The 27125-nt window shown below is 37.8% G+C and overlaps 1 protein-coding gene across 1 annotated transcript in view; it reads right to left on the bottom strand.

Moving 5' to 3' along the window:
* Window positions 1-4408: 4408 nt before the first annotated feature.
* The window catches only part of LOC114053698 (PRELI domain containing protein 3A-like), a 29367-nt gene continuing 6650 nt past the window's right edge, over window positions 4409-27125 (bottom strand). The window contains exons 2-6 of the mRNA XM_027876817.1: window positions 19292-19460; window positions 18977-19066; window positions 14627-14697; window positions 14413-14515; window positions 4409-4480 (exon numbers count right to left, since the gene is read on the bottom strand). Of these exons, the coding sequence (XP_027732618.1) occupies window positions 4409-4480; window positions 14413-14515; window positions 14627-14697; window positions 18977-19066; window positions 19292-19460 (505 nt within the window). The remainder of the gene's footprint in view (window positions 4481-14412; window positions 14516-14626; window positions 14698-18976; window positions 19067-19291; window positions 19461-27125) is intronic.

Genomic DNA, 27125 nt, shown 5'->3' on the forward strand with positions numbered 1-27125 from the left:
CGCACAAAAAAGTTGGAAATCTAATCCATGCCCTTGAGCAACTAACAATTTAGCCACTACGTAGTCCCTTTCCTCATGGAATTTATAGGCAACAAAGGCATAGAACACACAAAAGAAAACTANTGCACAAAAAAGTTGAAAATCTAATCCATGCCCTTGAGCAACTAACAATTTAGCCACTACATAGTCCCTTTCCTCATGGAATTTATAGGCAACAAAGGCATAGAACACACAAAAGAAAACTACCTAAACTCAGACTAGAAATGATACTTAAATTTCCTAGACTATTCCATCTAGTTATAATTCCCCAGGCCTAACTCGTCCTATGACCACAAGGCACAGCAATTGACTCCTTCCTGGCCCCAAGAGAATAGTGTATTCTGCCCCAGAACCTCCCAAATCAATTTGGATTTCACCCTCATGGGCAGTGGGAGTTTAAAAGTCCATTCTACAATGCCAGCCTTTCATTTTTGCTCATCAGGGTTCACTGATTGGGTAATCAGGGTTTTGGTGTAGTCCACTCATATCCCTACCTTCTATCTAGCCACTGCCACCGCCACCACCACCAAGAAAATGAAACAGAAACCCAAAACTACTACAGGTAGTGTTTTCACTGCTTCAAAATCAGAATAATTCAAACAATCTCCCCAAAGGACTTTCAAATTTCAAAATTCTGTAGTAGTTCCCCAACACTGGCATCTCTTCTACTGTAAGGAGAGTTATCCTCCAAGAAATTTTTGATACAAAGTCTTAGGTCTCAATATGGCCAATGAGGTCCAAATAGGATTCCAAATACAATTAAATTCACTCCTCCTAACTGAAATTCAAAGCTGTTTGCATAAAGAAAATGATATGGAAGATTTCATCAGCTGTAATTCATATCTAAGACAGAGCACAGTAGTAAACAATCTGAAGTTCAGCTCTGGACTATACTAAACCAACTGTTCTTTGGTTTTTAATAATTTCAAATTTTAGAGTATACAGTCATTCCTTGTGGATATTGCATTAAAAATACCATTTTACAACCAGTAGAAAAAATTTTAAATTAGCAACTTAAGAACTATTTACTAGAATGAAGGGATATTTTTACATTAGGTTATAAATACCTTTCCTTCCACTAATCCATATCTGACCCTCTTTCTCAATGCCTGGCATAAAACTCAGTTCATCTATTCCATATTTCTCCTCCTTATGAGATCCTTAGCATTTATATAGTTTAAATTCTAATTTATGACTATTCATACATTGTTCTTAAAAAATATAATTGAGGGGCAGCTAGGTGGTGCAGTGGAGAGAGCACCGGCCCTGGAGTCAGGAGGACCTGAGTTCAAATCCGGCCTCAGATCCATGACTTACTAGCTGTGTAACCCTGGGCAAGTCACTTAACCCTGATTGCCTCACCAAAAAGCAAAAAAAAAAAAAATTAATTGTTCTATGGCTTTTCTATATCCCCACTTAATCAAAGTTTTTAGACAGCAAAATTAATGTTTAAACTTCTTGCATACTTCTTGTGATGTCTAGAAACAGTGCTTTGTATAAAAGTTTCCAAAGAGTAGCCACAAATGAGTCAATGGAGACCAGGGGGAGGTCTCTACTGAAGTGGAAGGCACTGAGATCTATCTGTGGGTGGATTTTTTTTTTTGTGGGTTGACATTTTAATCACCAACTTAGATACAGGCATAGATGGAAAGCTTATCAAATTTTAAGGTAAGAAAAAACTGAAAAGAATAACTAACACACTGGATAAGAGAGTCAGGATCTCCAAAGATCTTGGCAGTCTAAAACTTTGAACTGAATCCCTGAATCTAAAAAGATAAAATTGAATAAGGACAAAGATATAGATTTGTACTTAGGCTAAAAAAAAAAAAAGCCAAATTCACAGGTATAAGATGGAGGAGGCATGACTAAGATAAAAACTCATCAACAAAAGATCTGAGGTTTTAGCATATGGCAAAGTCAAAATTTATCAACAACGTGATGTAGTAGCCAGGAAAGTGAATGTAATCATGTGTCACAATAAGAAATGCACACATTTCAGGAGTAGGGAGATAATGGCCCTAGCCAGAATATATCTGGAATACTATGTTCCATTTAGGGCTCCACATTTTAGGAAGGACGCTGATAAACTGGAGATCACGTGGAAGATGGTAAATATGTGTGTGTATGTATACACACTCACACACACATGCCATATGAGGGTTTGGTTGATAGATCTAGGGCTGTTAGCCCAGAGATAGGAAAACTTAAATGAAGGCATGATAGTTGCCTTTAAGTGTTTCAGGGGCTGTCATGTAGAAGAAGAATTAGATTTTTTTCCTTGGCCCCAGAGGGCAAAACTAGGTGCAATGGGTGGAATAATAATAATAACTATATAAACATATGTATATATAAATGCTTTCAGGTTTATAAAATACACACACATATGTATATACATATATACATACATACATATGTGTGTATACACAAATGTGTATACACACACATATCTAAATATCTCATGTAATCTTTGCAACAGGCTATGAGGTAGATGCTATTGTTATTCCCATCTTATAGGTAAGGCAACTGAACCTCAGAGGGTTGACTAACTTTCCCAGGGTAAAAGAGCTAATAAGTGTCTATGACAGGATTCAAACCCATATCTACCTGGCACCAGGTCCATCAAAATCACTTCTAGGTTTTTGAAACATGTTTCTACGTATGTTGTTGGGTTGTTGTTTTGGGGGGGGAACCCCATGCACCTCAGACAGAAATATATGTGCCTATATTCTATGTTTGGAAAGAAACATGACACCAAACATGATGACACATGCCTGTAATCCCAGCCACCAGGGATACTGAGGCTGGCAGATCTGCTGAGCTTAGGAGTTCTGAACTACAGTAGGCTATGCCTACCGAGTATCTGCACTAAATTTGTTATTGATATGGTGAGCCTTCAAAAACATGGGGTTATTAAGGTGCCTAGAGGGAGACCAGGGCAGCTATGTGGCACAGTGTATATACGGCACTGGGCCTGGAATCAGGAAGACCTGAGTTCAAATCTGGCCTCAGACATTTACTAGCCATATGACCCTGTGCAAGTCACTTAACTCAGTTTGCCTCAGTTTCCTCATCTGTAAAATGATCTGGAGAAGAAAATAGCAAACCCTTCCAGTATTTCTACCAAGAAAACCCCAAATGGGGTACTGAAGAGTCAGACATGACACCCAAAGCAAAGAATATGTTAGTAAAATAGTCCATGTCTCCTTAAAGTAACTCAAACAATTTAGTTTGTCATTATTAGTTACAAAGAACATAAATTAGGAAAATATATTCCCATTCCTATTTCCAAATACTAGCTTAAAATAAGGATTTGTTATTCAAGTTATTAATTATGTAATTATAGCCAAGAGTAGACCTACCTCTTAAATTTCCCCTAAATCCTGCTTTTAGGGTGAGGCAATAAAATCTACTAGGGTGGGGGGATGTCACTGTATATGCAACATGGATGCAGGTTCACGGAAGAACAGTAAGCACTGACTGGTAGATGTGTTCCATCTAAGGGGTGCAGAGACCTTACAATAATACAGCCTATCTGCAGCAGTGTTCAGTTGTGCTTTGCCAATGCTCCTCAAGTCCAAGTGTTCTTAACCTGGAGTTCATGAACTTCAAAAAAAAAAATGTTTTTGAGAAATGTATTTCAAAATAATTGGTTTCCTTTGTAATCCTAAATATTTTATTTGACGCATTAAAAACATTCTTCTTCTGAAAAGGGCTCCATAGGCTTTATCAGACTGCCAAAAGGGTCTGGGACACAACAAAGTTAAAAACCCCTGCTCTCACTCATTGAAACAACTTTTTTTTCTCAGTTAGTCAAGGGAAGCATTTCTGTCTATGTTTGCAGTGAATTTTAAAGATCTAAATGGATACTTTAATGAACTATTGTGTTACAATATGAGCAAATTATACTCTTTCTCACTTTCTAACTTTGGGAATAACAGAGAATGTGTCTTTTTTGGCCACAGTTTTTGAAATCTGAATTTCAACTTCATAGCTCCTCACTAATAGTATTTCCACTCTCTGGGGAAAAATAAAAGGTCAAAGATTTACATTTACTCACTTGGTGAAAAAGATTAATTTTTCTCAGAAAACACAATGACCCTCCCTGCAACCCCCACCAAAAGCCATCACATAGTTAATTCACAGCCTCCTTTATAATTAATTCCTAATTCAACTCACTGTCATTTTTTGGTGTGTATTAATAGCTGATGGTCTGATGAACCAAGCAGAGCCGAAAACTGCCTATCAGTCCAAGATAGCACTAGGTAGGGAAAAACCCACCCTCGCCCTATTTGCATGGCTTCTGCATGTTCCACATTGCCTGGATATCTTGAGGCTGCTGCTGCTGTTGCTGCTTATGTTACGTGCTCTGTCAAGGTGGTGCTACCAGTTCCTCAAATTCTGTATTAAGTCTGCTGATCACCCATTCCAAGGCATCTCGACCCTGTCAGATAAAAAAGTAGCATTGAACAACTTGCTGGACAAAATCTCAAAAGTTAAACAAATGGCATAACTTATCAATGTTTCCTCTTTGGAGTCCATTAGGCCTCTATTCTAATACTCCTGCCAAAAAGCTTTTCAATAAATGAAGTCTTTCTCTAGGATCAATCAATAAATCTCTTCTTCATATTGCTAAGAAAACCTATAGAGCATTAAGGCAATGGCAGTATAAAACATAATAATTACAAAACTCCATTATTAATGTTTTTTAGATTGATCGGGGGATAGAGTCAGAAAGTGAGGACTTGGAATCAGGAAGACCGATGTTTGAATCTTATCTCACATAACTGTGTGACTCTGGGCAAGTCACTTAACCTCTCTCAGCCTGAGTTTCCTATCGGTAAAATGGAGACAACTATAGTATTTATCTCACAGGGTTAGTGGAAGGATCAAATGAAATAACACATGAAAAGGACTCTGCAAACCTTAAAGTGCTGTATAAATGCTAGCTATAATTAGGAAGACCTGAGCTCAAATCAGGCCATAGACACTTACTAGCTTTGTGACCCTAGGAAGTCACTTAACCTGTTTCCCTCAGTTTCCTCACCTGTAAAATGGGGATAGTAATAGCACCCACCTCACAGGGTTGTTATGAGGAGCAAATAAGGTAATAATTATAAAGCTCCTAGCACAGTGCCTGACACTTAGTAAGTGCTTTATAAACATTAGCTATTATTATTGTACTGTTGTTATCATTATTATTTTGAATATATTCTCAAATCCCAAAAACCCAGGGGCTGGAGTCTATACAGCAGTCTTCACTCTTCCTTCATAATTTCACTAATTTGCTATACAAAACTTGCATTTCTTTTTATAATGGCTATATAATGAAAATAATAACTGATACTTACATAGGACTTTAAAGTTTTCAAAGTGCTAATGGTATTTCACTCCTAAGAAGTGAAACAACGTGCCCAAGGTCACACAACTATTAAGTGGCAAAACCAGTTCTTTAACCAGGTTTCATGATTCAAAGTCCAAGGTTCTTTCCAACGTCATGACACCTCTATAATTAAATCTTAGTAACTAGCTTAACCTCTAGTTCCAAATTTTTTCACATGCAGTTTTTAGACCACTAACAACAGCATTTTGAACAGGACTACATTAAAATTATTTAATAACTTAAAAGAGTTATTGCCACAGGGAAGAGGTACTAGAAACAATGTTTACATAGATACATCCAAATCTTAAAAAAGAACAGCTTAAAAGTTTGTAGCCCATGAGTTTAGACCCTGCTATAGACCCACTGCCCTGCCAAACACACACATGTATGAATAAATCAAGTGCAGAACTACCTGAATGAATATTTGTCAGTCGCTTCAGTATCAAAAGAAAAGCAATGTATTGATTCCTCCAGTTAGCAATTGTTTAAGTGAATATATTTTAGAAATAACCAGGATGTCCTAACCATTTAGGTTGGAAGCACATTTATAGTATAAAATCAATACCTGAAAAAATATTTACAATAGAAAAGATTTCTACCTCTATGTTTTTTGAGCCACCTTAGCTTTCAGACCCTCAACAACATTTACTATCACTAAGGACATTTTTTACTTTAAAAAGGGCAAACATCTTTGAAATTAATGTGAAATAGGAGAGGCACTGTAAGTTCTAAAAACAAACTGCAATATAATGTAAGCTCCTTGAGGGCAGGGACTGTTTGGTTTTTCTCCTTGTTTCCCCAGGACCAGTGTAGTTCCTAGCATACAGTAGGCACTTAATAAAAAACTTGTTTGATTGACTGCTAACTTCTCAGTTGCCAGCATTTGTTGCCATAATACTTCTCGGGAATTACAAGTTGATGCTCACCAGCAGTAACTGCCTTGCTTGCAAGGGCCTGCCTGGCTTCAAATAAGGGGTGGGGAGGTGGAAGGGGAGGAATTTTAGGGTTATTCTGAAACATTGTAATTGTTATATAGGCAGTTAGGTGTCTCAGTGGAGAGCGCTTGGCCTGGAGTTAGGAAGACCTAAGTTCAAATCTAGCCTTAGACACTTGTTAGCTGTGTGAGCCCAGGTAAGTCTCTTGACCTCTCTGTTCAGTTTTCTCAACTGTAAAATGGAAGTATAATAGCACCTACCTTGTATGGTTATTATGACAATCAAACAAGATAATAGTTGTTAAGTGCTTAGCATACTAGCACAGAGAAGCACTTAATAAATGCTTATTCACTCTTCACAGGTTTGTCGTGAGGATCAAATAAGATCTTTATAAAGCATTTAGTACAGTACATTAATAAATGAGTGTTCTTTCCCCACCCCACCCCCTTGTTAGCCAGTCTTCAAGAATGGCGGCATTAACAAACCTCAGCCAAAGGGGGAACAGGGTCAGTTTCTGATTTGTGAGTCTGAATGCCTCCCAAATCCCTAAGGGTTATCATTATTTTTTTTTATTGTAGCTAACTAACCTTTACATTTGCACCAGTAATCTAGTCCTTTAAAAACACAATGACTTTCCAGTTGGTTTTGGATAATATCTAGTTGTCGTGTTCTCTAAAAATGAGTAGGAATGAACATAAAAAGAAACAAAGAATAATGTGTGCAAAAGGATTGCAAGTGAAAGGAGCCAGTGTAAAAATCTAGCCATACCCTGGAGCTCAGTGAAGATGAAGAAGCTCCAGATTTAAGATGCGTGGGGTGGGGATGGGGAATAAACCACAAGGGGAATTTGGTTGTAATTTGTGAAACAGGCTCAGTGTTAAGATGCCAAAAGAGGTCATGGAAAGAAAAAGGGTGAAATCCATGGATAGAGATAAGTATTGCAAAGAATAAAAGCCATGTTGAAACCAAAATAATAGCATAATTTAAATTATCAATGTAAGAAAGGCTATATACAATCTTAGAAGGGCTTCCTAGCCACTCAAAGGCAAAGCTGGAAAGTACCTTTAGAAATCCTCTTGTCAGTCAACAAGCATTTATTAAGTACCTACTATGCATCAGGCACTGTACTTGGTGAGCTGAGGATTCAAACATATAATAAACAAAACCATCACCAACCTCAAAGTGCTTACGTTTTGCCAGGGAAAATGACTTCTACACATAGAAGATTTTGTTGTCATTATTGAGTTGTTTCAGTCATGTCAGACTCTCTGTGACCCCATTTGAGGTTTGATTGGCAAAAATATTGGAGTGGTTTGTCATTTCCTTCTCCAGCTCATTTTACAGAAGAGAAACTGAAGCAAATAGCGTTAAGTGATTTACCCAGGGCCACACAGCTAATAAGTGTCTAGGGCAGATTTGAACTCAGGTCCTCCTGACTCCAGGGCCAGTGCTCTGTCCACTGTGCTACCTAGCTGCCCCCTATAAAAGATACTAAGTGAATTAAAAGGAAATAGAAGGGCATTTCAGAATGGTGAAGGTTGGTGAGGGTGTTAGGGTGTCATGAAAGGGCTAAGCTGAGCTTTGAAGTAAGCCAGAGATTCTAAGGGACAGAGGTAAGGAGGAGGGTTATCCCAAGCACAGGTCAGAGACAGGAGATAGAATGTCACTCATGAGGAACGTGAAGAAGGCCAGCTTGGCTAAACCGCAGATTCCAGGAAAGGGAGAAATGTATAATAAATATGGATAGGTAGGTTGGAGCTAAGATGTGAAGGGCTTTAAATGCCAGATAGAGGAGTCTGTGTTTGATCCTAAAGGCAAGAGAGAGCCACTGGGGCCTCAGAGTAGAGAAGTGGTGCAGTCAGATTTGTGCTCTAGGAACATCACTCTGGCAGCTGTGTGGAGGATGGACTGGGGAGGGGAAAGACTTGAAGAAGGAAGATCAATTAGGAGGTTACAGAAATAGTTCAGGCAAGAAGTAGTGAAGGCCAGAACTAAGAGGGCAGTTGTGTGAAGAGAGAGAAAGGTGCAGATTCCGGACTTGTGAAGGCAGAAACTACAAGCAAGATATAGACAGTAACTCAAGGGACAGTAAGAGAAAGACAGAAGTGAAGGATGACTCTGAAATTGTTAACCTAGATGACTACAAGAATGGTAATGCTCTCAACAAAAATAGGGACATTAGGAAGAGGTGTAGATTTGTGATGAAAAAAAAAAGTTATGTTTTGGACATGTTGAGAATTTTAGATGCTTACAGGGTATCCAATTAGAAATGTCCAAAAGGCATTTTGGGGGCAATTGAGTTCAGGTGAGAAACTAGGACCCTGGGTCTACCCATCTGGGATTCATTTGTACAGAGATGATAATTAAACTCATGGGAGTTGATGAAGTCGCTAAAAAAAAGAGGATAGAAGAAGCACTAGATTGTTCTGCTCAGCCCCAGAGGACAGAATTAGTGGAAACAAGTAGAAATGATAGAGAGGCAGGCTTGGACTTTTTTGCAAAATTAAAAAAAAACAATGTCCCAACAATTAGAGCTATCCCAAAGTGGGATGGACTGCTTGAGGAAACAGTTGCATTCCCCATCCATCACTCCAGGTCTCCAAGCAAAAGCTGGATGATTACTAGTTGGGTATGCTAAAGACAAGGTTCTTATTTAAGTTCAGGAAAGACAGGCTAGTTTCTGAGAACTTTTATGACTGTGATTCTGCAATTATACTCACTTTTGGGGGCTTCTTCTTAAAGTAAAATTTGGCCACTTAATTCTATTTAATGAGCAAATTTAATGATTGAGTTTATGTACTCTCTTTAACATAGGACATCTGCTCACACTGAGTAATCACATTCATAAGCAACTATGTTAATATAATGGATTTAACATATTATTTTTCTGCAGATATCAAAGAGAAAAGCTCACAAATCAAAGTTGGCTTTAGGGTGAAGTCTTTGGCAAACAAACAAGAACTTAAAAATAAGTCTTGGAAACAGCATAGGTTCTGTTTGTTAACTGATGGGACAATATGCACACATATGCTGAACAAACAAGTCCTAGAAAGCTTGGCAATCACAGAGAATGTGGCTCAAAGGTTATTACAGGTGTGAAGCTGCAGAGCAGGAATGTGAACGTATCAATCCATCGAGAGAAGCAGGAAACTATTCTGTTCCCAAGCCACTGTGCTGAAGTAGCACAAGTTACTTAACTAAAACAGAGTCAAACAAACCAACTGCTAGTTCAGTTATCATTTGTTGTTGTTCAGTTGNAGAGAAGCAGGAAACTATTCTGTTCCCAAGCCACTGTGCTGAAGTAGCACAAGTTACTTACTAAAACAGAGTCAAACAAACCAACTGCTAGTTCAGTTATCATTTGTTGTTGTTCAGTTGTTGTCAGTTGTGTCTGACTCTTCATGACCCCACTGGGGGTTTTCTTGGTAAAGATACTGGAGTAGTTTACCATTTCCTTCTCCAGCTTATCTTACAGATGAGGAAACTGAGGCAAGCAGGGTTAAGTAACTTGCTCAGGGTCACACAGCTTATCCATGTCTCCAAGCCCAATAATCTATCCACCATGCCACCTAGCTGCCCCTGATAGTTATCATTAGTCTGTGACTAAAAAAGCAGTTGGCAGCAAATTTAACTAAGCAATATGCAAAAATCAAGAAAATTGTGACTATTGGTCATTAAAAAAAAAACTTGGTGGCTACCACAGAGCTAAAGCAAAGGAAGTGTTGTCCACATCAGTTCATGCCAGGAGACCAGCCAGGTTTCTTCATTGCTGAAATCTTACTCTAATAACCTAAAATGAAGTTTATAAGCTAAAGTATATAAACATTTAAATTTCAGCTAAAATGAAAAATTTTCCCTTATCAGTTTGTAACTCTGCCTAGAATTATGTAAAATTTTAAAAAGAATAGTTATGGAAGGTAAGAATTGAAGGCAACTTTCAGAGAATTAATTGCTTCTACTAGAAGCTGGAAATAAAATCTTGTCATGAAATAACTCACATTTGCATAACATTTTAATCTTTGCAAATATTTTACCTAAATTATTTCACTTTTGCCAATCAATCAATAAACATTTATTAAGCACCTAGTATATGCCAAATACTATGCTAATAAACACTGGATCCTCACAACAACCCTGAGAAAGAAATACTATGGGTATTATTAGCCTCACATTGCAGTTGAGAAAACAGAGGCTCAGAAATGGTGAATAACTTTCTCACAGTCACGTAGAGAAGAATATTGGATTCACACTCTGAGCTCTCCTGATGTCTTCTTCCATTGTACCTTGCTGCCTTTCAAGTAGAAAATGCAGCATGTAAGCCTGATGTCTATTTCACACTGCTTGACAAATTTGCCCTCAATCCAGGAACCAACTTCAACATTAAAGAACCAGATTACTTTTTCAGCTTTCAAGATATAAAAAAGCAGCATTTTACTCCAGGGTACTTGCTTTGATCCACAGGTCAAGACCCAAATTAAATTCCCAATGAGCTATAGCAGGGTTTAAAGGGATCCAAAAGTCAACTCATCCCATCTAGATAAGGCACTTCCTGGGCCATATTCTAGTAAATGGAATTGCTTGGGTACAACGGCAACCTGGAACCTCAGATTTTCAACTCTTTCTTACAGTATGAATATGGATGCTAAGAGAATGGTGTTATATTGTTCATGCAAAGGAATTTTTAAACTCCTCCCTCCCACTTCCCCTTCCTCCAAACAACATACCATGCACACATTCAATAAAATGGTAAGATGCTATACCAGGGTCAATGAATGCTGTAGTTACCACTTTTTATCCCAAATGGTAGGTGTGGATGCAGTTAGCTTACAGCACTTTCAGAATTTTGAATTATCCACTCAATAGCAGCCCACCCCTGGAGCAACACAGAAAAGATTTACAAAATGGAGTGAGAAACTCTTCATCTATCACTCTAGAGCACTGGCAATAAAGCTGCAAAGAAAAAAAAATACCAGAATGAGAAAAAGCCTACAACAGTTGAATGAACAGTAAAGGCTCTACTTTCCCCAGCAGATTTTTAACATTTGTAGATTATTCCTTGGGTTCACAAACAAGATGCTGTTCATTCGGTACTCACAAATTCTTTCCTATGTGAGCAGACTTATCTGTTAGGTTCAAGATCTCATATACCAGGGGTCTTAATTAGCAAACTGAATTTTCATTCACTTCCTTGAGATTGGGGGAGATAAAGGAGCCACCTCTCTTATGACATGCACAGCCAGTCCAGTGAAAGTCACTGGCATAGGAACCATTGGCAATACTCTGATCTGGGGACAATGTTCCCTCAGCTTTCCTAGGAGCCAAGACATGGGAACCCACAGTACCAGACGGGAAGGGATGGGTAAGTGGAGTGGAGCTCTGGAGGAGGTTCTCTATCTCCAAATCATGTGCCTACTCCTCTCCATGACTCTGATTAGAATCCTACTAAAAATTACATCATAACACAAGTTTTCCATCCCTGTTATATGTCAACAATCTTCTAGACCAGGGGTTTTTAATCTTTTCCTGTGTTATGGACCCCTTTGGCAGTATATGAAGTCTGTGGAACCTTTCTCAGAAGATTTTTAAATACATAAAATAAAATGCATAGTATCACAAAGAAAAGCAATTGTATTAAAATACAATTATCAAAATAATTTTTAAAAAACAAGTTTACCGACCCCAGGTTAAGAACCTCTCACTGTCCCATCTTAAAGGAAATAAAACACAACCATTATTACCATTATGTCAAATGGTTAAAATAAACAACAGTACAACCATTGAGTTTAATTGCCAAATGAGAAAAAGATTTTCTGCACCAAGGCTTCAATACAGCAAGTCCTAAAATAAAACTGGATGGAATTAGAGACAACTTAGCATCCATTTTCTGAAGTTCAAAGGACAGTGCTTAAGCCTACCCTTTGATTGTAATTTCCCAAAGTCTCTGGACAGAGCTTGCCTAAAACTGCCTAAGTTTCTCAAATTCTAATCTCTCTGAAAATAGAGTAAACTCATTAGTCTGTATAGTGAAGTGGAAAGAAACCTGCACTCAGAGTCAGAAGACCTAGATTCAAAGTCTAGCTTTGCCCATTTACTGCCTGTGCAATTCTAGACAGTCCCACTGTATCCAGGGACATGTACAGTCATCCTTATCTATATCTGGCCATTGGACCTGGATGACTCTAGAGGAGAAAGTGAGGCTGGTAACTTTGCACAGCTCTCCCTCACTTAAATCCAATTCACTTGCATATCATGGCATCACCTCCCTGATGTCATGGTCCTCTTCAAAAGCAAAGGACAAACAACAACCTCTGTGAGTAGTAGGAGTTGCTCCACTGGGGACCCAACTACAATTGGCCAGTTGGGCAACAGCTCTCTGTCTCTCTCTTTCTCTTCTTTTCCTTTTTCCTTCCTTCCTTCCTTCCTTCCTTCCTTCCTCCCTTCATTCCTTTTCTGTGGGTACTCTGCCCAAAGGAATGTAAACTTTGATCACCCAAACTTCACAAGATATCTTGGGGTTTACTGGCTAGATTTCTTTCTTAAGGACCATGCCTGAAACCCAAATCACTCTAGCTCTCATTGATTAGCCAACAATAGGTTCCAGGTCAAGCCCCACTTGGTCATTGTTTGGGCCCTGATTGGCTCACAGTGAATGTAAATAGCAATTGTTTTATGTTTGAGCCAGAAACTCTGAAGGTCTTCCTCTCCCAGACTGATTTTTTTTTTGACTAGGTAAAAAGGACCATTTTTTGCCTCATTTTTTTACCTATCCTTAATCACTGGATAGGTGGTGCTTCAATCAAACTGAGACCTGGAAAAGATCTCAACTTAAAAAGGCCAAGGTCTCCCACTGCATCCAGGACCATGTCCAGCCAACCTGATCTACATCTGGCCAGTGGACCCAAATGGCTCTGGAGGAGAAAGTGAGGCTGGTGACTCTGCACAGCCCTCCCTCATTTAAATCCAATTCACTTGCATGTCATGGCATCACCTATATGATGTCATGGTCCTCTTCGAGAATGAAGGACAAACAACAACCCTAGATAAATAATCTAGCATCTCTGAGCCTCAGGGTTGGACTAGATAACTTCAAAGGTCCCTTCCAGCTCTAAACCTATGTTCTATCATCCTAGTATTAATGTGATCAATGGTCTTCAACTAGTTTGTGACTTCAGCGCTGAGTGAATACAAAATATAATGACTGACATTTCATTAACCCTTGAAAGAAGAAAATAATGATTTTTATACGGAAAGAATTAAATAAGCCTGAGAAGTGACCAGAAGACAAGACTAAAAGCATGAGACCTGAGCTACTAAGTAAAATACCTTGGATTTCTAAGTTTTATCTCTTCTAGTGAGCTCAAAGTACCTCATATATGGTAGAAGTAGGAGGAGATTCAATCACTGCCAACTCTCACAGCCACTTCTAGCTATCTTTCCTATATGCCTTTGCTTCTGGATGGGAGAAAAAGAGGGGACCATGAGTGGCATACTATGATCCCCTCCATTGTCCTTTCCAACCCTGGTGCTGAAAAGCACACCTTTGCCTCAACAGTCCTGTTCTAATTGTGGTTCCTGCCCACCGTTACTCTCATTTCATCATTGAAATCAAGATTCAATGGGGTCAGAGTCCTTAAGGAAATCGTATCACCATAGCTAAAAACTCAGCAGAATGCACTTGATGGCATTAAATATGAAATTATTGGAAATCCATACTGTCCTTCTTGACTTTGTTAATGAAATATTCACTGAGCCTGGAACATTTCAGGAGAAGCTGATTTGGTATGATTTGTTTGCCCAGTTTACTTGACACTTGAGCTGAGGGCACTAAGCTTGCTGGGCCTCTATACTGACTGACATACTCTCACCTAAGACTGGGTATGCAGGCACCCAACCAGTTTTTTAAAGTAACTAAGGCATTCATTGTATTGTCAAGAACTTTGCTTGGTGGGAATTGTGCCTCTTGGAGCTTAGTGCAAGAGGAGGACAATGATTAAAATATTTCATATCTTGAATTTTAGCAACATATGTACACACAGCCCTAGAGCTTGCAATACATACCTTCCGTGCATTGGACGATATGGTGTTTGCCATTAGGCTTTCCAAGTAGCTGCCTAAGCTAAATCCCTTCACAGTGATGACTGCTTCATGTGTCAGCACCGTCCTAAAGAGGACACAACCAAGAAGAATTCACTGGCATTCAAAGAGACAATGTTTCTTCCCCTGTCCTCACCCTCCAAATTTGATTTGCAAAAGTTAAGTGATGATTACTTACATTTCAGGGTTGTCAGGATGAGGTGTGTACACCAATCTTTCATTCACCAACACCAAATTTGTGAGTGTGATCTTTAAAAAACAAACAGCAAACTTCGATTTTTAAAATTCCTCTTTGCAGCTCTCCCCAAGTCATAGTTCATCAACTGCCTATGCTCTGTCACTTTATTTTTTGTTTGTTTGTTTTTTTCTTTTTAGGCAATTGGGGTTAAGTGACTTGCCCAGGGTCACACAGCTAGTAAGTGTCAAGTGTTTGGTCTGAGGCCGGATTTGAACTCAGGTCCTCCTGACTTTAGGGCTGGTGCTCTATCCACTGCACCACCTAGCTGCCCCACTCTGTCACTTTAAATAACAGTACTTATTGACACCAGAACAGAGGCAGCATCTAGTCATTGGTACCAATAGTCCCTAAAACCCTGGGGATGTTATTTCCTAGGTGTTCCTTGTGGTTGACTTCCATTTTCTTATTTTCCCTCCTGAGAATGGCATTGTCCTTCAGAATATTGCCAAACTATAACCAATCAGTTCTAGCACTTGTGGAAAAGGACAGCATATTCTTCAGTTAGTTCTCAAGGAAATGAGTTAGCTATTTTTTCACTACATATATCCAAAACATCCATTCTGTGATACAACTGCTCCCCAGGAGCTCAAGAGAGTGTTTCAGGTCTATAAACAAAGCATGTGACATTGGGATGATAGCTACATTTTAAAAGTAACTTAAGCTTTGTATCAGCAAAGTCAAGATTTACCAACTACTTATGCAAAACTTTCCATTAATGATAGCCTGAAAAACTAAAGCTTTGGAACTTGATAGCTTTATGAGCTTTGTAACTCCCTTAATGCCAACTCCACATCTCATTTTCAAAAGAGATCAAAAGTAGCACAAGTTCCTGGCAGTGCTGAGGCCATATACAACCTGTAATTAAGGGACTCCACAGCCCTAAGAAAATCAAAAGCAACCTCTCGAGGAAAAGAGCCAGGTCTGAAATCTCTTTCTGGGGAGCTTAGAATTGTCACATGGACAGGAAGTACTCAAAAATGAAATTCTGAAGATGCAAATATAAAATTCTGATGAAGAGGAAAAAGGACAGTTGTCTAAAAAGACTAATGTATATGCTCAAGGAACTCACTAACCAACTCAGACTCTGAAAAGACATAAAGTAGACTTAAGCTAGGGAATGAAATGGAGGATGAATACAAAGGAATGACAATATAAGGAGAGCTAAAGTTTGGCTAAGAGTGAGGAAATCTAAGAACTACAAAATCTGGTTTTTATTTTCTATACTGGGGAAAAAAGTAACATCAAAGAAGGGATAGCAAGAGTGCTCACTGTTGATGGAAGGATAACAACAGAGAGAAGGCAGAACTATGAATTTTTTTTGTTTCCTCTGCCAAGAACAACTTTTGGACTAGAAAGGGCAGAATAAAAATGACTACAAGGAACGTGAAACCATGATAACTGGGAAGATAGTGAGAGAACACTGACCTGCCCCTGAGGAGTTCAGATCACTAGGTCTAGCTGAGCCATGACTGCCCAGCTACTTTCAGTGAGATTTGAAGGTTCACAGAGAGCTAAAGAGGTGCCACAGGATAAAAGAACAAATGACCTAGTTTTCAAAAAAATGGAAAAGAGGAATGCTCATAAAGTATAGTTTATTAACTTTGATGCCTGGCAAAACTCTATAATCTACTATAAAATGGAAAACTGTTAAACATCTAGAAAAGTAAGAGATAGTTATAAGAAGCCAGCCTGGATTTATCATGCATAGGTCATGCCAGACTAATCTCATTTCCTCATTTTTCCTGATAGTTACCAGATTGGAAGATGAAGGACATGCTATAGACAAAATTTACCTAGAATTTTAGCAAAGTATTGACAAAGTTGCTCATATTTTTCTTGTGGACAAGATAGAGTAATGTGAGCTAGACCAGACCCAACAAGTAATCAATAATGGTTGGATATAAACTTGGAAGAAGTTCTCAATTGGAATTTGTCCTTGAATCTGTTCTGTTTATTTTTTTAGTGCTTTTTTTTCCCCAGGGGGAGGGGGGGAGGATTGAGGGAGAAGAAGGGAACTATCAATATTAATGACCAAAAAAGGGAGAAATTAAAGAAAAGAAAGTCAGTGAAATATATCTTAATTCACAGAAGAGAACAGAAGGAACTTCAGAGGGAGACACTGACAAGCAGAACAGTTATGAAACCAATTTATTACACACTTTAAAAATAAAGCAAAATGCTCATAAAAGAGATTCATGATTTCATATATAATCCTCTTTCTATTCTTCTTTGTGTACGGAAATGTTCACATTTGTTGGTGTTTGCTAAGTTCAGAGCAACAAAAAATAAAAATTATTTTATAAAAAACATTTTGATCAGGGACTTGAATAAAGGCATAGATGGCACGATTATCAAGCCACCAGATGAAACAAAGGTAGGAGGGATCACTAACACGCTAGATGACAAAGTCAGAGGCCAGAAAGACTTTGACAGACTAGAACACTGAGTCAAATATAATAAGAAAAAAATTAATAGAGCTCAGTGTTTATAAAGTTTTATATAGCTACTGGGGGAAAAATGCCCAACTTCAAAAGGACAAGATGGGAGAAACAGAGCTACGTAGCAGTTTAGCTGGAAAAGATTTGGGGATTTAATGTAGTGGTAAGATCAGTTGACATGATAGGCAAAGAAGCAAATTGACTGTAGGATACATTAAGAAAGACACAGTTTCCAGGACTTGAGGAGGTGAAAGTGCTACCACACTCTGTCATATTCATTCCACATCTGGAAGATTATATTCAATACTTGGTACCACATTTTAGGAAGGACACTGATGAAGCTGAGGATAAATGATGATGACAGTAATATTTATACAGGAATTTAAGGCTATAAGGTGCTTTGTATACATTAGCTCTTATAAGTCACGCAATAAACCCTATGAGTTAAATACTGTAGTTACTAAGGACAGGCATAGGCCTGGATTTGCTGCTTCACTGGTATAAGGACTTCCCAAATGAGAAAACTCCCTCTACCAATAAAGTTGGCATATTTTTTGCAACTTAAGAGAGCTGCCTGGGAGCACTAAAAAGTTGAGTGAATTGTCCAGAATCTTATAGCCACTATATGTCAGAGGGGAAATTTGAACCCAAGACCCTTTGGCTTTGAGATTGACTCTATTTGCTAAACCACATTGCCTCTCACCTAATGGGTATTATCATCCTAATTTTACAGATGAGGAAAATAACACTCAAAAAAGGTTAATTGACTTGCCCATGGTCATACAGCCAATCAGTGTCAGAGACAAGACTTCAATCCAACTTTTACTAAGTCCAGTGCTTGATAATTAAAGATCATCTAAAGGAGAGTGACCAGGATGGTGCAGGGTCTTGAGACTATACTACATGAGGAGCTGGTAAAAAGAACTGGTAATATTTAATTGGGAAAAAAAAGTTAGGTGGGGGACATGAGGGCTGTCTTTAAGAACTGTTTTCTGAATGAGGGATTAGATTTGGTCTGTTTGACCCCAGAAGGAAGAAAAAGGAGCAAAGACTAGAAGTGGCTGAGAAGTAAATTTAGTTTGACAGATGAGGAGACTTCTTAACAATTAATGCTATCCTAAAGTGAAATGGGTTTTCTTGAGAATTAGTGGGTTCCCGCTCACTAGAAACTTTTTTTTTTTGGTGAGGCAATTGGGGTTAAGTGACTTGCCCAGAGTCACACAGATAGTGAGTGTTAGAGGCCAGATTTGAACTCAGATCCTCCTGATTCCAGGGCCAGTGCTCTAATACTGTGCCACCTACCTGACCCTCACTAGAAACTTTCAAGCAAAAGACAGGGCAGGAATGTAAAGGAGATTCTTGTTCATGTATGGATTGGACAAGATGGCTTTGGAGGCCCCTTCCAATTCTGAGATTCAGAGATTCTGTAATCTACAATTACTATACTTGGAACTATCAGACTATAAAGGTTAATAAGATCCTCTAAAATTACTAATTTTATCTATAGTATTCTTAAATTCAATACTCCTATAAAGATGTGCACTTTTCATGCTTGGTCCAAAAGTTGGGATACAGTCATTTTCTTTCTGCTTTTTCAGAAATAAATAAATAACTGCAAGCCAAGCTCATGCACTTTCCTCATGCTTTTGGTCAGAAGATATATAAGGCCACTGTTTTTAAAAAGTGAAATAACAAAAAGTAGCTGTAAAAATACTTATGAATATCTCTAGTCTGTTCACTAAGAAGAAAAAACCTTCTTAGGTCAAAACTTTGAGAGCGTTTTGGAAATAAAATTATAAACTTTATTCTACAAAAAATTAAGATCCTTTCCAAACTCAGTTTATTAACTTACATTGGTAGAACACAACTCCATTCTCTTTCCTACTGGATCTACAACAGAATGCTCTTTAATATATGTCAAAGTCCTATTGGTTCCCAAGACCTGAAAGACAAAAACCTTTGAGTGTTGGAAAAATGCATGATGGAAACTCACAGAGAGAAGGCCAATGTGTCAATATCCAAAAAGCAGCAAATACTTGAGAGCAGGATTTATATCGAGATAATATAACGTTCTTAACTGTTTAACAGACAACTTACAGCTCTGAAACAAGGACAATGACAAAGAAAGCTATTAAAAAAAAGAGAATAATTCCATGTGAGAACTTACCGCTTTCACGAGAGCTGGGAGTCCCCACTCAGTACTGAGAAGACGATGGCTATGTAACCTGCCTCGGTTATCAAGGCTCCTGTCTAATACATCCACTCCTACTACACAAGGGTTCATTGGATTTGGGTATTTTCTCATAGCAGCTTTGATGACAGTGTCCCATGGGTGGCTATGGGAAAAAAAATGCAATTAACCCAAATGAATTGGTACACCAGCATTTTTGGAAAATATGTTTATATGTGAGTGTGCTTAGAAATAACAATAGCTCTAAGGTTTGCAAAGTACTTTACAAATATTATTTCATTTGATCTTCATAACAACACTGGATGGTAGGTGCTATTATTATCACCACTTTACAGATGGCAAAACTGAGACATACTGGTTAAGTGACTTGCCCAGGGTCACACAGCTAGTAAGTAAGTGAGGCTGAATTTGAACTCAGGTCTCTTTGACTCCAGGTCCAGCATTTTCTCCTCTGTGCCATCTAGCTGGCAAATCCCATGAATAATAAGATGTTCTCTCTGCCTATCATTTCTTCAATAAACTTTGGGAGTTAGCATTTGTTTTATTTGCTTTTCATTTTTATTGATATCTTTATTGATATTGATATCTTTTGCTTTTACATCTGCTACATTTCCAAATACCCCTTTCATCCATACAAATTAAGTCATTCTTATAAAAAGGAATAAAAAACAAAGATCTAAAAAGGCAATTCAACAAAACAAACCAACATATCAACCAAATCTGACTATACATGCAATGTTCCACACCCATAGTGCTCACGTATACAATGAAAAGAGGGAAGTATATGTTCTCAACTCTTCTCTGGGACCAAGTAGTGCCATTATAATGACACAGTGCTCAGTTTCAGGTTTTTGTTTTTGTTTTCAGTTCTTTCCATCTATTCCATCTATCTAGTGCCATTATAATGACATAGTGTTCACTTTCAGGGTTTTTGTTTTTAGTTCTTTCCATCTCTTCTGTTATAGCCACTGCCTATACCATTTCCTAGAGTCTCCTTATTTCACTCTATATTAGTTCATATTTTTTTCATGCTTCTCTTATTTCTTCATATTCATCATTTTTATAGCATAGTAAGAGTCTATATTACATTTATGAAGCAAAATCTGTTTAGTTGTTGCCCTAGTTGACAGGCATCTACTTTTTACAATTCTTTGCTTCTAAAAAAGTGCTAAAATGAACATTTTGTTTTGGGGCATATGTCTAGCAGTGTGATTTCTGGGTCAAAGGAGTATGAACATTTTAATCTCCCCTTTTTGCATAATTTCCCACTGTTTTCAGTATAGTCATTATATAGAAATGCTGTTAATTTTATAGATCTATTTGATATCCTACCAAAACCATTAATTATCTCAATCAGTTTCTTTGCTGGTTATGTAGGCTTTCTTAAGTAAACCATTACATCATCAGTAGATAGGAATACTTTTGTCTCTGCCTATTTTTATAGTTTTTTTAAATTTTTCTTTCTCTTCTCTTATTGTTTTATTATTTCTAACACCTATCAACAGCCAAGAAAAGAGGCCTCCTTACTTTATCTGTCCATTTATTTGGGAGTCTTCTAGTATTTCCTCAGCATGATACAATGTAAAGGGTGCTAGATTTGGCATCACAAGGCCTGAGTTCAAATTTCATCTCTGTCACTGAGAAAGTCACTTAACTTTTATGGGCCTCATTTCCCTCAAAAATAAGGGAGTTAGATTAGATAATCTCTAAATTCTCTTCTCAGTCTAAATCTATGTTCCTGTGTATGATTCTGTGATCCTGATGTGAATAATGCTAACTCTGGATTTTAGATATATACTTTTTATCACATTAAAAATAGTCCTTCTAGTGGCAGCTAGTTGGTGCAGTGGATAGAGCACTGGTCCTTGAGTCAGGAAGACCTGAGTTCAAATTTTGCCTCAGACACTTATTAGCTGTGTGACCCTGGGCAAGTCATTTAATCTCAATTGCTTCCAAAACTAAGATAAAAATGGCCCTTCTATGGTTTTTGTTTGTAGGTTGTTTTTTTTCCTAAACATAAATAAGTGTTGAACTTTGCTAAAAGTTTTTGGGTTTTTTTCCCTAAGCCTAATGATATAATCATGTAGTTTGGATGTTTTTGTTTTTAATATGATTATGTTAATTGCTTTCCTAATGTTGAACCATTCTTATACCTTGGAATAAATTAATTTGGTCACAGTAAATAATTCTAAAAATATATTACTATAATCTTTTTGTTAGGATTTCGTTTAGAACATTTTCATTAATATTTTCATTAGTGGTATTGGACTTTAGTTCTCTTCTTTTGTTGTTTTATCTGTCCCTGGTTCAGGCATTAGAGTGTCTTCTTTCTCAATTTTTGAGAGAATGATTTGTGTATCATAGTTTATTAACTATTCCTTCATATTCCTTTATATTTAATTACATATTCTTTTATACAGTATTTAGTTCCTTATTAGGCTCCTTCTCTAAATCCATCAGGATCAGGTTGTCTCCACTTGCTCCCTAACTCCCTTTGGAAGCTCCTTTACAGGAATTTAAATTTTTTTTTTTTTTGAGATCAGCTTGTTTAGGAACTGTTATTTCCTGTTCTATTCACTTGGGTATTTAATATTCGTATAGGAAATCCTCCATTTCTTTTCATTTCTGTTTTGCTGACATATAATAATATAGTAGGTTCTGAAAATTCTCTTTCTTCTCCATTGTAAATGTTCCTTGTTAATTTTTTAAAATGATAATTGGGTTTTCCTTCCTCTTCTTTTTCATCAGAACAGCTAAGGCTTTATTGATTTTATTAGCCTTCGCATAGAACAAATTTTTAGCTTTATTAATCCATATTCTTTTTGTTTTCCTACTTCTCATCTAATTTTCAGGATTTTTTTTGTTTTTTGGAGAGGCACTCATTCATTTATTGATTTTTCTATTTTTCAATCCTCTGCTCTATTCATTATGTTTTCTGAGATGTTATTTTTCTTCTTTGGATGATTTAGTGGCATCTCAAGAATATTACCATTGTTAACATTTTCATATAATATATGATATAACATAAAAGCTACTTCTATGATTTTTTCTTTATCTACTCATTATTCAAGTTACCACTATCATGTCTTTCTTCATTTAGGTTTATATATTTTGCTTGTGTTTCTTGTATTAAGAACTTTTTATTGAATCACAGTAAGCAGTTTTCAAATGTATACGCATAAAAACTGCTAGCAACCCCAAAAATAAAACAAGGTCAAGGATAGAACATTTTAGAAATCATATTTTAAAGCACCCAAAATGGGTTCAAATAAATGTGATGGTTCACAATGAACTAGTTATGAACTCATATTAATATGTTACCAGTATATCAACCTAACTCCCCTAACAACCCTCTGCCTAACTTCTGTGTCTGTCAAGGGCACTATCACCTTTCCTTCCAGTTACCCAGGCTCAAAACCTAAATGTCATCCTGAATCCTCACTCTCCCTCACCTCAGATAGCCAATCAGCAGCCAAATCATGCTTCTATCTCCACAATATCTCTTGTGTATATCATGTTATTGCCATAGCTACAACCTTAGATCAAGCCTTTATCACCTTTCACTTTGACAACTGCAATAGCTTCCTAATCCATCTTCTTGCCTTAAGTTTCTCCCCACCCCAATTCATCCTCTACATAGCCACCAAAAAGATTTTTTCTATAAAAGGACTCACTATGTATCTTCTCTACTCAACAAATTCCAGTGGCTCCTGTCATCTCAAGGATCAAATATATACTCCTCTTCACAACCAGGCTCCAACATATCTTTCTAGATTTATATACTATTCTCCTTTACACACTCTATGGTCCAACCAAACTGACCTTCTTTCCAGTATCGCTTAGAATCCTGAGTTTCTGGGGCAGCTAGGTGGTGCAGTGGACAGAGTTCTGGCCTTAGAGTCAGGAGGACCTGAGTTCAAATCTGGTCTCAGACACTTGATACTTACTAGTTGTGTGACTCTGGGCAAGTCACTTAAACCTGACTGCCTCACCAAAAAGCAAGAAAAAAAAATCCTGAGTCTCTGAAATCCAGATTTCACTAGCAGATAATGCCTCCTTTCAAAAATGTTGTTGTTGTTGATAGGTGACATGGAAGGTAGAATGCTGGGCCTGAGGTCAGTAAGATCTGAGTCCAAATCCAGCTTCAGACACTTACTAGCTGTGTGACCCTGGGGAAGTCACTTGATCATGTTTGCCTTAGTTTGCTCATCTGTAAAATGAGCTGGAGAAGGAAATGGCAAACCACTCCAGTGTCTTTTCAAAGAAAACCCCAAATGGGTCATGGAGAGTTGGACGTGACTGAAATGACTGTATATATACACACACACTGTATATATACACACACAATAAAAACACACATATATACACATATATGTTATATACACTTAAATGTACACATTTACTCTCCTTGTAGAACATAAACTGCTTACAGACAGGGACAGTTACTGTCTGTATCCACAGTGCCTGAAAAAAATAAGCTTTTATTAATACATGTTTGTTGACTGATAGATAAATCATGCATATCTGTGTTGCATTTTCATAGCTAGAGGAAAAACAGATGTTTGAATCAGCCGCCTATTTAATGACAGGGTCATAGGTCTAGAGCTTTCTAACTCAGAAACCATTTAGATCAGTCTCCTCATTTTGCAGACTGGCTAAGCTGCTGCCTGTATGGCAAAACTTTAAGCATCGTGAGCTTGATCTGGATAGAGACTCTACTAGGTCAACTAGAATAGTAACTTTTATTTAGATCACCTTTAGGTGTGTAACCTCGAGGATCACGTAGGTCACACAGGCAGTTGCTCGGCAGCTAGGTAACTGATCGGTGGGCAACTATGGTTGGTCAATGACTTGGTACCTTGGGTGTTAACAAATAAAGGAGTTCCAGTGATCAAGTTCAGTCAGTGATTACTACTATAGTGGGAAACAAACACGACCTTTTGTTTAACTTGAATTTCTATATAAAATATTTCTGAAAATTACTACAGTACCCACTCTAAAACTATATTTCATGAGCCCCCACCAGTGTGCTTCTTTCTTGTCAGCAGGTAAACAAATTTGCTCGAAGCAAAGGCACTTACTAAGAGGGCATTGTAAGAAGAACAGCTATAAAAAAAATTCCTCCTAAAAGCAGGGTGCATTCTCCCACAAATACACACAGTATCAATAGGAAGAGTGTTCACAAATTTATAGTATACTAGTAGAAAGGCATATGTGTGGGGAGCACACACAGTCAAAGTCACTCATACCTATGGTTCTACACTGCTTTAATGTCTACTTTCTCCACCTAGAATCCTCAGGAAGCTTCTCAAAGCACAGAATCTCTGCTGGTCAGATCCCTCAGTTAAGCTCCCAAGGTCTGTTCCTCTCCAAAGGTCAGCTCCCATTTACTAGGTATAACTCTTCTTTGAAGCCCTGGTTGGTTCTCTTTACTGACATGAATCACAATCCTTGAATCTGCTTCCTCCAAAAACTACCTCTCTATGTGTGCATCTACTTGGAGGATGTGTGTCTATGCTCACTCCCAGAAGCAGTGTCTCCTGCTAGGGAGTAATTCTGATGCAAAAAAAAAAAAAATCCTCTCTCCCTAGCCCCACAGCCCTCTGGTGGAGACTCACACTCCATAAAACTGCTTCATTTGGACAAATTTGACTGGTAGACCTACTTCAGGCTTAGCTATTTAAAGCCCTCTAGGTTCATGAACACTTTTTGGCTGCTTGGCCTAACCCATCCTAATTCAATAATAAAAAAAAGGTGTTCACATTTAATAAGAGGATAACAGTGTGTTAACACCTCATCAATATATTAACAGTTCAGCCACCAGGGATTACATACAAGGAGGAGAAATCAACTGTTCAGTGTCCAGTTCCCCCTCTTAACAAAACATTTCATTAACAGGATTGGATCAAGTAACAGGCAAAAGAATCCTTAAGCTACCTGCAAGTAGGGATTGTTTTATTCAGTATATTTGCATCCCCAGAGCATAGTACCCACAGTGTCAAGCACACATGAGATACTTAATAAATACTGACTGATGGATTCATTAATACACAGCACACAGGACCCAGGGAAAGGAAAAATTAAGCAAATAGGTGATTACAGTGTAATGGCATATATAGGAAATGAGGAATGATGCACCTCTACACTTAATACAACAGGAACAGTATGAAATGCCCAAAAGTTTAAAATTCAATGGGTCATGGTTGGTCTGTATTTCTTAGTTAAAGAAAACAATTTTGGAAGAAAAAAAGTTGATGAGGATTGTCTACTAGCTGAAGCAGAGGACTGAGAATCAGAAGGCAGCATGGCACTGTGGAAGAGCACTGGATTTGAAGTCAGAGGAGTGGAGTCAAATACATCCTCTGTCACTTGCTACCATGTTCAACTCACTTAATCTTCCTGGCCTAGGTTTCATCCTTTGTAAATTGAAGGGGCTACTCTAAGGTCTCTTCTAGGTTAAAATCTATGATCCCATGATCTCACTATTACAGAAGTTCTTAATGTGGCTGGACCATGAATGCCTTTGGGAATAGTTTCTATTTATCTAAAAATATTCAGAATCAGCCCTAGGCAAAATTGTGAAGTGAGAAAAAATTTAAAGGGTAGCCTTTTTCATTTATACCCTTCTGTTGTCCTTAGCTAGCTGTTACCCTTACTATCTTCCCTTATAGGAACCCCTTTCCCAATCAAATCAGGGAAGGATCTGATTTTTATCTGTGATACTATAAAACCATGTACTTTGTACTTTGTATTTGCTTCAACCTACCTCTCTGCAGGGGAAATTAGGTGACCAGCAGATACAGCACTGGGCCCAAGTCAGGAAGACTCATCTTCATAAGTTCAACTCTGGCCTCAGAACAGCTGGGTGACCCTGGATGAGTCACTTAACCCTATTTGACTCAGTTGCCTCATCTGTAAAATGAGCTGAAGATTCTAATATCTTTGCCAAGAAAAACCCAAATAGGGTTGCAAAGAGTCAGACATAATTTAAATGACTGAACAAACTCTCTAGCCTTATGCAAGGAATATTTACTAGAGGGTAAAATAGGAGGCACAATTATTTTGCAACATTTTGATGGACTAATCCCCCAACCACTTGCTGTCTTAATAATAGAAAAATCCCAACCCCTACTGAAGGATAAATAAAATCATGCAAAGATACTGTAAAACAGATGATTTCATCAATTGTTGTAACAACTACTTGTTGTCCTTGGATAAGAGTTTGGCCTAAAAGGACTTCTTTCACAATTGTAAAAGTATTTGGTCATTTTCCTTTATCTCCTGCTTTTCAATAGTGAATGTTTTATAATAAATCCTGCCAACTGTATTTCAAATGATCCCCGTTTCTCCCCCCTCCCACCCCTGTGAAATATTTTACTTATTTAACCTAAGTTGACTCAGAATACTGATTGGCTGTGTATTCTAAATGGGCATGCAAAGTTATAAAAACTCAATCTGCACCCTGAAGTTGAAGCTGCTATTGAGCACGAGCAGCCTTCCTTAGCATGCTAATAAATACTCTTTGCTTTCAATTTGGCCTCCTGTCTTTGACTCACAATCATCAGACTTCCGATGATGGATATACCTCTCCCAAGAACTCCCATTCCTTGACTAAAAGAATTCCTTGATGCTAAGCACTTAACTATGTTGAAAGCACTATGCTAGTCCTAGAATACAAATATAAAAAGAAAAGAAAAGAAAAAAATACAATTCAAGATTTTTCTTCCAACTTCATGAAATAATGAAAGTCTTTGTTTCTTGACGGAGAATTTTTAGACATTCAGAGAAAAGCAGGGTTGAGAGATTTGGG

This window comes from Vombatus ursinus, unplaced genomic scaffold (genome assembly GCF_900497805.2).
Source record: "Vombatus ursinus unplaced genomic scaffold, bare-nosed wombat genome assembly UNPS02014812.1, whole genome shotgun sequence".
Lineage (NCBI taxonomy): Eukaryota > Metazoa > Chordata > Mammalia > Diprotodontia > Vombatidae > Vombatus > Vombatus ursinus.